This window comes from Ceratosolen solmsi, unplaced genomic scaffold (assembly GCF_000503995.2).
Source record: "Ceratosolen solmsi marchali unplaced genomic scaffold, CerSol_1.0 scaffold31, whole genome shotgun sequence".
NCBI classification, from domain to species: Eukaryota; Metazoa; Arthropoda; class Insecta; order Hymenoptera; family Agaonidae; genus Ceratosolen; species Ceratosolen solmsi.
Window position 1 is genome coordinate 281102 of NW_011948432.1, and position 13646 is coordinate 294747.

A 13646-nucleotide genomic window follows, 5' to 3' on the forward strand; every position below is an offset into this window, starting at 1 on the left:
AGAATTGAGAATCTTTGACTGTGAACAGTTGTAGAAAGGTTTTCGTCCTCTGAGGATGATGAAATAGCATGAATTTTTGTTGACGCGGAATCAAAATTGTATGTCTATCTATTTGTTCGACGTATGGAAAAACGAATCTATTTATAGCATTAATGATATCTATATATAGATTGGTAATGATTTCCTTAATATTCTATATGGATATGACAGAAGGAGAAGTGATGTTGAATAAGTCCTCCAATATTTAGCTAAAATTTGTCATGCCGGTATATTTTGCCTTCCATCGTTATTTATTCCAATTGTAAAGCTAAAACAATTTTGAAAATTACAGTTATCTTAATGAAGGTTTGAATACACTTTATGAAAAATGTTATTTCAATGATCTTCAGAAGAGTTTAATAATTTTTCTTATTTATTGTGAATGTTTATTCATATTGGAGACACAGAGAAAGGATAAAATGAAGTAATCATTGAGTTAAATGTAGAAATCGCAAATTATACACATTTCAATGATTGCCGAATTATAATTATTAATGCGTCTCTAATCTCCGTGTCATGTATTTCACATTCTAGCCATTTAATATTTATCAATAGTTTAATTCTATATTGCGTCAATGGAGCTTTATAATCGTGTATCGATGTATAACGATTTAAATTATGCTCGACAAAATGATTATTTTGAATCACTTACGATATTCATTTGAAACAAAGGCATTACTTAATGTTTAATTTATTGCTATTACATTCGCCTCTAGTTAATTACATAATATATTTAATCAAAAAGGCATCTCGATGAAAAATAATAAAATATATTATAACGTGCATTTTTATAGTGTTATTTTAAGTTAAAAATCTAGAAAAAGTGCTCGTTTGTGAATAGGTACTTTACCATAGTGAAATTTCCATGAATTGCCCTTTCTTAAATCTCCATTTTTTTTATGTATGATGTGAGGAAGTGTAAAGCATAAAACTCAAATATTTCTCTTTATAGATAGTCATATTCTATGAGAAAGTTTACTAAATTGAATAGCATAATAAATGAAGAAAATGGAAAGAAAAATTTATACTAAATTTTCAAGAAAACCTGGCATATAAGAAGTAATTGTATTTCAAACATAATATTATGAAGAAAGGTATCAATTTTCACTGTACTTTTTTTTTTTAATTTCGAAAAATATATTAATATATCACCTACGTCACATTTGTTGACTGAATTTTCTTTTATATGGAAAATTATTATATATTATTTTTTATTTTTTATGATTCTTTTCACTATTTGAAGCATTTTTTTATTTTTAAAATTTAGAAAAATTGTAGTATTATTCCACAAGTATTTTACAATTACTCAATACTTATTGAAAAATCAATAGTCAAATATTCTCTTTTTATACAGAATCGTATTTAATTATTTTTATTATTATAATATTGCTTGAAAGATAAGTGATACATTCGATTACTTTATCAAATTGGAGTAAAGATTATATTATTTTTAATTAAATATTATATTGTTCGTCCAAGTGCGCTAATCTATAGTAGATTGTTTAAGTTCGGCATAAATATAATAAATCTTGACAAAGTAGTGTCTAATGTACGAATTGTAAATTTAGATTAAACAGTGATTTTATTTACTCGAGTAGTCACTCTGCAGAAATTAAAAATAACATTGCAATAAAGTTAAATAATATAATATATAATTTATCATAATTATTGTAGAATCTTTAAGTAGTTGTAATTAGAACATTAAAAACTCTAAACTTATATGATTAAAAAATTGGACATATAATATGCAATAAATTACCAACAGGCTAATATCTACTACAAATTAATATGTCTTCCTTTGATCGTAATTTCAACTTTCAATGTTTGTCGATTTCGATAATGACATTAATAAACTTAACGGAATCATATAGATAAATACCGCATATCATATATGTTGTATGATATTGCTACTGATATACTGGAAGCTTTTTTAAATATTACTATAAAAGACCGTTATAATCCTGAGGTAAATATATTAGATAGAAATTATAATTTTTGGCTTCATTTGTCAATAATATGTTTATTACGATACTAACATATAAATACGTTGTAATATAAAATAAATTTCTATATTTCATATAAACCTTGCAATTGTGAATGTTCTTTAATTTATTTAGATTCTTAAAGTACAATAAATACTTACCGGACCAAATTGTTCGAAATAATTTTTGACGTCCTCCAGCGTCGTTGGCGCCGACAAGCCGCCAACAAATATTTTCTTTGTCCTTGTCACCATCTAAAATAAAACCAATCACATTTTAACATTGGCAATAAATTTTAATTTAAAAATTCATTTTTATAAATATATAAAAATTAATTTATAAATATCAAGAAAAATTTTAATTAATGTTATTAATGATACTAATAACTTGTAATGAAATTATAATGTCAATAAAATTAATACATTTTTCACTAGTTGTCATTTGGCTTTAAGATATTAAATATTTATTATTATAATTGAAAATAGATAATGATCGATACTTTCGTTGTACAATAATTTCAAAGATTTTCTGATATCATTATCTTAATTAAAATGTTACAGGAGCTCATTACAGTTTCCAACTTGAAATTTATACGTTACATCGCGTCTCTGTTTTCCGCAATCAGATCATGTTTAATATTTCGAGTTACGGCAGTTAATAAACTAAACAATTAATCAACTCCAGTCACTATCCAAAAAATCGATCTTATCAAGAAGTTAAACTCGACGGATAAATTAATATCCTTGAAATCAATTAGTAATTTTTTCTAATAATTTTCTTTCTAATTGCTTTTCAGTCTTTTTTCTTCTTTTATTGTTGTTAAAAGCTTGCAAACTGAAAATATAATAGATAGAGCGTATAATATTGGTCGCGATAGCGAGAAAAACCTCCACAACGCTAGGTACGACGAAGCTTCTGAAAAATGGTGCGAGTAAAGTAAAGAAATTACTAAGAGGTCGAAAGAGGGAAGAGAAGATATAAATAGTCATGTCGGCAGACCTTGGATCCTTAGATCCTCTAAGTAACTCCAAACACTGTGAAAATCTTTGAACTGCTTAAGCTGTAAATATAATTGTGGGAAAAGATTTTTCAATTATAAGCAAGCTTTTCCTTTATTTACGAATGCCAAGGCATAATAGCATTAAGGATATTATAAACAAACGGGAAAATAATAATTATTAGCAAAATAGTTACACTTTCATGACTTATGAAATAAATAATAAATAAATAATAATTCGAATTTGAAAATATCTTATTTTTATTAATATACGTTATTATGCATTTCAACATTTAATTATTAATTATTTTTACATGAAATATAAACAGCAATCATAGAATGATTTTATTTCAATTAAAAAATAGAAAAAATATTTGAATATTTTATTCGGTTAAAATTCTGTTTTTATAAATATTTCATTCTAAATGAATTCGTATACAAAGTGAAAGAGTTCATCATATTGAGTTATTTAAATAAATAAAGCATTTTAATATATTTAATTATAATATAAATAATATTTTGTGTGTAACGTTGTATGTTAACTATTTGAAAAAAAAAAAATAATAATACAATGAAAATAATTGAAATTTAAGTGAAGTTCAAGTTCTAATGCAAATCCCCAATATCATTAACTATACTTTTTAATTATTTTAATTTATATTAGTTTTTTAGGCTTTTCATCAATGTAATACATTTAATATGTATACATATCATGAAAATATATATCTAAAATGACTAATTATGTGAAAAAGAGAATTTTTCACACAGCGCCTTACTTTATATTCATTCAAATAAAAATGATATTTTTTAACAATACCTAAGTCATTTTGCAGTCGTTCGTGTAAATATCACTATTATTTACGCGTTCTTTTTTTCACTCGTATTTTTCTTTCTATTTCTATTATATAATAAGATGCATAGTTTATAATTAAATAAAATGATAAAATATTTCTCAATATGTATTCTGATAAATAGGTATGCAAATCAGTAATGATATACATTGTATTTATCTATATATATATAGATAAATATATATATAGATATTCTATATAATCTACCATTTACAAACTATATAAAACGATTTTTATAAAAATTCAATACTACTAAGTGTACAGAATTTGAAATAATTTATATGATAAATTAGTGCACAATATAAGATCGGTATTCTTTATAAATAACATATAACATAGGCATATTTTATCCGATATATCGGTTGTTTTTAAAATGTAAGACTAATCGCTTTAGTTAAGTAGAGTTCTTCAGTGCGTAAAAAGCGTCAACTGAATGGAATTTTTGAACCGTATATTCGGTAGCTCTCTATTTGCTCTAATCAAGTTGAACGAGGAACTTTATCCCACTTATTCACATGCTTGCATCTTTTTACTTTCTCTTTCGGAGGCTAATCAGCAAAGTGTATGAAGTACCAATAAAAAGAAAATGCTACTCGTTGAAAATTAAATAAATTCCTTTACTGTTTTTCCTTACAATTTCGAGTGTGGATTTCACAACTTGCCGAATATAGAACTCTCGTAAATGTGCGTCTCTTGGGAATTCCTTGAAGTGAATTTGTCGGTCACGGTTCGAAGGAGCTTACGTATTTGAATAAAATGCGTTTACGTAGGATGAGCTACTTGGCGCGATTTTCCGAACAATGAGGGCCATTTTTAAATTTTAGCTTTTTTAACTCATAATTTTTTTCAAAATTATACCTTTTATGGATTTGCATCATTCAGCAACAAAAGTATATGTAAGTGAAGAGATAGACACATTTATTAATATATCATGAACTCAAATAACGTCAACGATTATGAAATAAACGTAGAATATGGCCAATATTATGTATTGACTTATATTTCTGTTATTATATGTATAATATTGTAATATTATACCCGTGTTATGCACTTAGTATAATCACTATTGCTCGAAAGACTATTTAATTAATCTTTATTTATTAAGGTCTAAGTTGAGAATTAAGAAATCAAAGAAAGTTCTATCTTGCCTATGAACGTGGGTCTTCTACTTGCTCTTCTGGAAATACTTGAAGTTCATAGGAAAGCTGGAGCTGGAGAATAATTGGATGGTTTATTTTGAGATAAAAATTTTATACGCATGGTTGCTTTCTTTATAACGTTATATTTTGACGGTTCCTACACGTTTGAGTTTTAGCTTCTGCAAAATCAAATAAAAAAGTATACTTATATTTTAATGTTAATAATTACTAAGACATTTTTTCTTACACGATTAAGGTCTGATTCCTTATTAATACTTAAATGTCTCAAATATTTTGCAGTCATTAATGTTTATTGAATGTATACTTTATTATTCTTACATTCATTAAATTTGTTTGAAATGACTTAAAATAAAAAATATTCTTTTTACTGTTTAAACATAGAGCAATCATTTTTTCGTGATAAAAAAAAACACATAATATACTGTAACATAATGTACAGATAGATTGAGACAAAACATTAACCAAATTAACCAATTTGACTGTATATTTATAGAGAAAATATTCTATAAACACAGAACTATAAACAGTTATTATTATAAGAAATAGTTTTCTAGCTTATTTAATAACAAATAAATCCATTTAATGTATATAAATATATAGGTATATAGGTCTAATTATTTATTAATTGTATAGGACTAAAGTGGACAGTGATATTACGTTTGATATAAAAACCAATAATATAATCGGAAAAATACCACGAACGGCTGTCCAGTCGATCAATATGAATCTAACAGAGGCTGACAAAAAATCAGTAAATAATTAATCATAGTTAAAAGGACCACTTCGTTGGTCGAACATTCTAAAAACACAATTATTGGTAGTATTTAATAAATTAAGTACCTCCATATATTTGAAATTATTAATCATAAAATATATTAAATTATATTAAATGAATGTTAAAATGATTATATTAAGTTAAATTAAATAGTCAATTTTTTTTATAGTTTAATAAAATCCAAAAATTTTCATAATTCATTTCAGCACATTATCAATAAGTTTTATGTCTTTTTTAAATATAAATAATAACTTTTTGTAAAGTCATTTGATTATCTTGTTTGTTTATCTATCCCATAATTATTTCTTTTATTTATTATTTTAATTGTAATTTATTATTTTTATTTGTAATTATATATTCATTAGATATTTAATAGAATTACAGTTACTATAATTGAGCATTATTATTTTAAATTATTAATCAAAAAAGTTATATAGGGTTAGAAATTATATTATCATTTTTATAAGATAATATTTGAATTAAAAACTTATTTACCAGTAATCGAATAAAATTTAAATATCATAGTAATCCACCATGAACCATGCATAATTGTATTTTTATGAATTGAAGGGAGTTAACGAATTACCGCATAATTATAAATGAATAAATACTCTTTGACAAAAATATGAATCTCCATGTACTATTAAATGTATTTGCGCATTACTTTTGTGAATTATTCATTAAATATATTAAAGCGACTTTTCAAACCGAAAAATGAATTGCACCTTCCAAAGAAATATTAAGTTGCAAAAAATAATCATTCATAATAATAAAAAAAAAATAGTATCCAATTCTAATATTGCTTTTATCTTTTTTTGCATAGATAGTAATTTTACTCTCAAAGTAGGAGAATTGAGCGTATTATGTACTGTATTTTTTTTTTCTTCCCATTCTTCATCTTTGTTTCTCTCATTTGAACCGTATAGCATGTTAGAGAGCTTAGGCAGTGTAAGTGGTAAGTCTGCTTAATGGAAGAAAAAGCTTCTACTAAGGCTTCTTTTCGGGTTATGGAATTTTCCTAATGTAATTTAGATATGTATAGATATTTATCCAGGTCATTTGATCTTTTTAGACAAGGGTATTTATTCTATAACGTACTAATCATTATTTATAAAATGAATTAGCAACAAAATTAAAAGCACCGTGCTATAACTATCTAAAACTATTTAGATATGATTAGTTATAAAAATAATATAAGATATTTTTAATAAAAAAACGAAATATTTTTAACTCTGCCAAAAAGTAATATTGTGAAAGATAATTTATAAATAAACTTATAATAGCCTTCTAAACTAATAAATTTATCCATAAAGTATATAATTTATTTTGTTTGACCGTTCAGAAGTAATTACTTTTTAAACGTAAGAAATAACATTTTATTAACTTGTTGTTAATATTATATATTTTTAGTATGCTTAATTATAATAGAATATTTGCAAATGCCTTCGAATTAGCTGATATTTATTATATTGATATATTTATTTAAATGAATAAAATACAATAGATCCCGGAAGAATTTTAAAAAGGTAAAGAAGAAAGAGATGCTCATAATTACATTTTTCTATTATGGTAAAAATTTAATTGTTGAATTTAAATGTTGGATAATTAATTAATAGATGCACATTGTATATCTATACATAAACAGTAAGTTAATAAAAATTTTCAAACACTTTTTAAATAACAATTATTAATAGATGCAAGACTAAATAGTTATTTCAATGTCAATGGTAAGGAAGGACAAAAAATAATATCATAGAATAGGTTCCTTAATCTTCCTCTCTATTTCAATGTCGTATTGTTTCGACCTATGAAGATACTATTTATTATTTAGCAATGTAATTAAATTATAGAAATATTATTTACTTTTCTATCGAGTAATAAAGATAACAATAATTGACAAGAGTATTTGAAGTTAACATTTGCGATTATTCAAATATCCTTGTCTACATACTGTCTAACATAGTGTCATTATTTACTATGCTTCTAGGCCTCCTTTCTCTACTAACTATATAAGTATTTTAGTTTTTCCAACTTAATATCATAAACTTTTCGCATAGTTTGTATTTTCTTCAAGAACAAATAGAGAATCCCAACTATTTTATACATTCGGGAAATTAATATTGAATATTGATGTCACACTGCGACATTTATTTTGAGTTGTCAACTTTCGTTGAAGTACAAAGTGAGTTCGTATTATGTTGCAAGCTGAATAAAATTTTTGTATAAGGCAACGATGACCGAAGAATAGAAATTTCTCATATGAATAGGAAACATACTCGGATTAATTCGAATTCGTCGTTTGTTAATATTGAGTATTCGTGTGGTGCAAGGTAAAAAATCAGAAAATGGAATTAATAAAAAGTGAATACCATTGATAAATTGATTAGATTAAATATATGTATCAATTATACTATAAAATGATTAAAATTAAACTCTGAAATAGATGAAATATTGTTGAAATACTTTTATAAGTAATTTAATTAGTTCCATTATTATTCTTCTGGAAATTTTGTTCTATATAAAATATTTAAAACAAATTTATGGTAATAAATTCCAGATTTAGTATATTGTATTTAATATATAAAGAAAATTAATGAATAGTTTTCTACATAAATTTAAATTACATACTTTTATAAATTTGTGTGTGTGTGTGTGTGTGTGTGTGTGGTGTCTAAAATATCAAATAATTGAGATTTACATCTGAAATTTGTAAAATGATGATGTAATTTAAATTTATGTATAAATCTATTCATATATATATATATATATATATATATATATATATATCATTTTATATTTAATATTGAATTCATTAATTAATATTGTCTATTGAAATATTATTTATAATTCATTTAGCGAAAACAGTAGATATAAATAAAAGAGCATGACAAAAATTTTTCATACAAACAAATTAGTAAGGCAATAATAACTAAGGTCTGTTTTGAAATCTTTCAGAAAATTATTAAATGAATTGCTACATTTTATATCGAAATTTGAATAAAAGAGAGAAATATATAATAATGATATATAATTCTTGGGCATAGTTAATCGATTTACTCTAATCAATATCTGATAATCAATTTCTTAATTTAATTAACTCAATAAAATCATAATAATATATGATTACTAAAATAAAAATTAATAAAACAGGATAAACCAAGAAATTAATAAGGAAGTAGATTTAGCATAACAAAGAAATTCATTACAGATGGTTATATAATTTATTTAAATTCATTCAGAAGTGGTTGAATATCTTTCTTTTCCATCGATATGATTAATAATATTTATTCCTCTACAGTTTGTTTATTTTTTCACAGTTATAAGAATTAATTATATATATATATATATATATATATATATATATTAGAGTTTTTTCACGATAATACAGACAGTATTATTACAATAATATCACAATAATAAGTCAGCCCATCAACGGGAAAATAAAATATTATCCGATAGTTTTCAAATTTTCTCGAATTACAAAATATACTTATTTATTAAATTCACGAATGATTATTAATTATAGACAAGTGTTATTTGTTTCCTAGATTATATTATTATTAATTTTCCCGTACTATAAACACATCAATAACCAGCAAGAAAACCTCGATTTCTATTTCATTCAGTCATATAATTCGTTACGTAGTTGATTAAGATAATAATAATTTGTTACATCTTTTCTATTATCATAACTATATTTTTACTGTTATATTTGATACTATTACTATTAGCTGTAAGAACATCAGAAAACATAGCAATAACAAGATGATTCCTATACTGATTTTCGCACACTACATATATATATTTCCACTTAGATTAATTGCGTTTCCAGAAAATGTAATATAATAAATTTTCTACAATTTTCTTTACATAATTTTGTATAACGAAATCCATTAATAATATGTCATAAAAATCATTCAGCTAATTTTTTATAAATTTACATAAACCCATGGGAAAAATAAAAAAATTTATTTAATAAAATCAATAATTTATAACAATTATATAACAAAATTTTAATACTTGTTATGGGTAAATATACTAAATGCAAAACTTTTGATAAATAGTTTTTGAAATGAAAACAACACATAAATACAAATTATTATTTATTTACGATAAAGTCTTTATTCAGAATATTATATTCAAGTATGTACTAATGAATTCTGAAAATTATATATTAGCTTTTTGAATGAAATTTTTTGATACACGATTTTCTGTAAAATTAATCTGCAAAATAATAATATAAAATAAAATGTAATATATATTTATATTAAGTATTGGAAGTTATTGAATTTGGTATATAGTTGTACATTTTTGCATATTTACAAATATTTATTCGCTATAATTATTTTTACTCGAAATTTTTTAAAATATTTTTCTTTTTTTATTATTATTCTGTCTTTGTCATTGTTTTCACAGTTTTTTTAATTTTGCTTTTTTATAGTTGTTACTCTATATTTAATCCATATTCATTCGTTTTATACTAATCACTAATTAACTTAAGATATTAATTCTCAATTATTTAGTTTATAAAAAATAAATTGAAATATTAATTTAATTAATATGAGCAAAAAATTCAATTTATGTTCTTAATTTAAGATTAAATCTTTAAATAAAAAGTGACGATCTATATTAGTAAAACTGAAATTGTTTTAGAGACATCTATATCCATATATATATATATATATATATATATATATATAAAGGAATTTATGTATTTTATTATAATAGCCGAGTTTATAAGACATTAATATATTATATAATTTTGAATACTTATAAAGTATATTTAATATTCTTATTTTTAAATAGTCAGTCATTCTTTTATATATTACTCTTTAAAATTTTAAATATGATTATTTTATGATACATATTATCATTTCATGCATTTTTATTCCGGATAGAAAATTTTATCAGGATAAGTATAAAAATAGAAAATTATAATATTGTAATGGTAATATTAAAAATGATAAAACTACGAATCGCATTTTATATTTGGAACTTCAACAGTTTTTGTTAGAAAGCAAAATATTTTATTATTATTGATAACTTCTATAAATGTAATATTTCGAATAGCATATTTATATGACTTAAAAAATTTCTTTACTTTAAAATCGATCCACTTCTGTTGTATTTCAGTACTTTCATTATTATATTTTACACAAAATTTTAATATATATTTATAATACATAATATGTGCAGATATATTCATCGCCAATAAAATTTGCTTCTTTTTAACGATACTTGAATTTTAAGACTAAATTATTTATAAAACATTAAATTTTATTCTTATTTTTTTACAATAATATTAAATTATGTTCACTGAAAATATTTAAACACAACTTTTTTAATAATCTGTAGTTCGCAGCAATTATTAATCACAATTAAACAGTTCACTTGAATTTTCTGTGAACACTTTTTAAAATTATGAGTTATGCACAGAACCAAGAATAAATTGTCGTATTCTTCATTTACTCCCACATTTTTACTTTTTCTGCCTCTTTTCTAGCCTCGCATGCTCTTCAATATATCTCGTATTTTTCTCGCTTTTGTTCTTTCTCTGTATCCTATCGCTATTTCTTCTATTTCGATATATCTCACAAATTCACTATGTAGTACTACAAGTACCTAATATAAATTACAATTAAGCTATTACTTCATTAAATATATGATATTCAATAAATAAATCATTATAAAATTGTGACATATAATACGTACATAAACCTTCAGAAAGCAATAAACGACTAGATATTTTGAGTTTGATATATATATATATATATATATAACAACACACGTATTACTAAAACTATAAAATTTTATAACAATTAACAAATTCTCACTAAACAAATTGTGTTTGAACCTTTATAATAGCTATAATATTTGCATGCGAAAATTTATTAGACTATATTTTATCGTAATCCACTGAAAGGCAACAAATTCTTCTCTTAACTCGAATTTACTAAATGATTATGTATATCGATTATTACAATCGATTACATCAAATATCAGGCCTGGAAAAGTATGCATATTTTCAATTTTAACTGAAAAATAGAAGCATACAAAAAGAAGTAAAGGAATGCTCATATTATCTTCAATTTTAACACTTCTTTTGATCTACATTATCGCCGAGCAGGTCTGTCTGTCTGTACCTATTTTATAAATGAAAAGTATTCTAAATTTTTAAAAAAGAACTTTTCATTTCCCAGGTGAACATTTCATACTTTTCTTTTTTCATTAAATATTTTACCAAACAATAAATCCTTAATTGGATTTATTTTGTCATTAAAAAAAATGTAGTGCTTTTAATTATAAATTGCAACAATAATTAAAAAAATGATTTGACATCAATGCATGACAGTTATAAATCTAATTAGAAGTAATTATATACTGCTTCGTCTAGATAAAATACGAATTATTTGATTTATCTTTAAAGGAAAAATTCATATAGTAATTTATATAATTGAAATAATTAAAAGCATCTTAATTAATATTTTTATACATGCAGTAGAATTACTGACTGCGAATAAAATAATGAAATGTAGCTGTTCAATATTAAATAATTTTATATATATCATTTATATAAATTTTTTAATTATTTCAATTTTATTTCAGTTTAAAATTTAAATTTCATTCTACTAAATGAAAAAACACGCTTAATATTTATCGAGTATTTTGGAAGTTGAGCATTTCTTTTTTTACATGTTAATCTTTCAAAGCAGTAGATATGAATGTGATTGAACTACGTTTAGCTGAATCGAAAGATTTATTCTATTATAATAGCTATTATTTATATATTATACCGAACCTTTGCTTGCAAATTCTTCCTTTAGAGTAGAGACTAATAGATTTAAATACAAAGTTTTTGTTATAATGAGTAATTAATTCATATGAATAAAAATAACGACCGTTTATAATTATTTAATTAAAATGAAATGAAAATACCTTTATCAGTCTAGACATCTGAAGAATGAGATTAGTAAATAAATAATAGCACATTTATTTATATTCAAAAAGAATAAACTATAAAGTAAATAATTAAGGCCAAATGCTTTTAGATAAGTGCATGTTATCATCGTAAAGAATTAATCGATTTATTCAAATGTTATTATATACATATTCAGACTAATTTATAAAATTAAATATTCATAGATAAGAACTACATATAATAAATTGTTTAAATTTTAGTTATACAATCAACCAATAACTGTTATTATTAAAAATTATGAATTGATAGACCTTTTAATAGAACTTAATTAAAAGAAATATTAATAGACTAACTTTGTGAATACAACTTTGTGAACCTATAAAATATATGTTTTAGCATTATATTTGATTATTAAAAGATTTATTTAAACGAAAAAGATCATGTTCGAAAAATTTCAAACAGGCATGAAATTAGAATTTATTGAAACCTATAAAATTGATAAAATTATTTTTATTTTGAACTTAATTTAAACAATCTCAATCAAATTGAAAGAAATATAATATATTATATTACTCATTCTATTATACTAGGTTATGAAAAATTCTAAAGAATATAGAAAGAAAAATCAAATAAGTAAAGAATAGTCACGTCAGTTGTTTTAATATCACAACTTTCTAGTGAAAGATTTTATCAAGATTTAAAATAGTAAATTTTGAATTCCGATGACTTCTGAGTTACTGACTAATTTTCGTTCTTAAGTCTATTTAAACATTTAAATAACATTAAAACTATAGATTTATTAAAATACAGATAGATTTTTGGAGTAATATTACTCGTTAAAGTGTGAATAAGTGTGCTTAAAGAGTAAACAGGTAGAGAGGATGAAGAGACTTTAATATGCTTCTGTATGAATGTGCATTTAC

The 13646-nt window shown here is 23.0% G+C and overlaps 1 protein-coding gene across 1 annotated transcript in view; it reads right to left on the minus strand.

Annotated features, from left to right (window-relative positions):
* Rbp6 (RNA-binding protein 6) overlaps positions 1-13646 on the minus strand; it is a 177370-nt gene that overhangs the window by 157987 nt on the left and 5737 nt on the right. The window contains exon 2 of the mRNA XM_011502163.1: positions 2183-2275. Within this exon, the coding sequence (XP_011500465.1) occupies positions 2183-2275 (93 nt within the window). The remainder of the gene's footprint in view (positions 1-2182; positions 2276-13646) is intronic.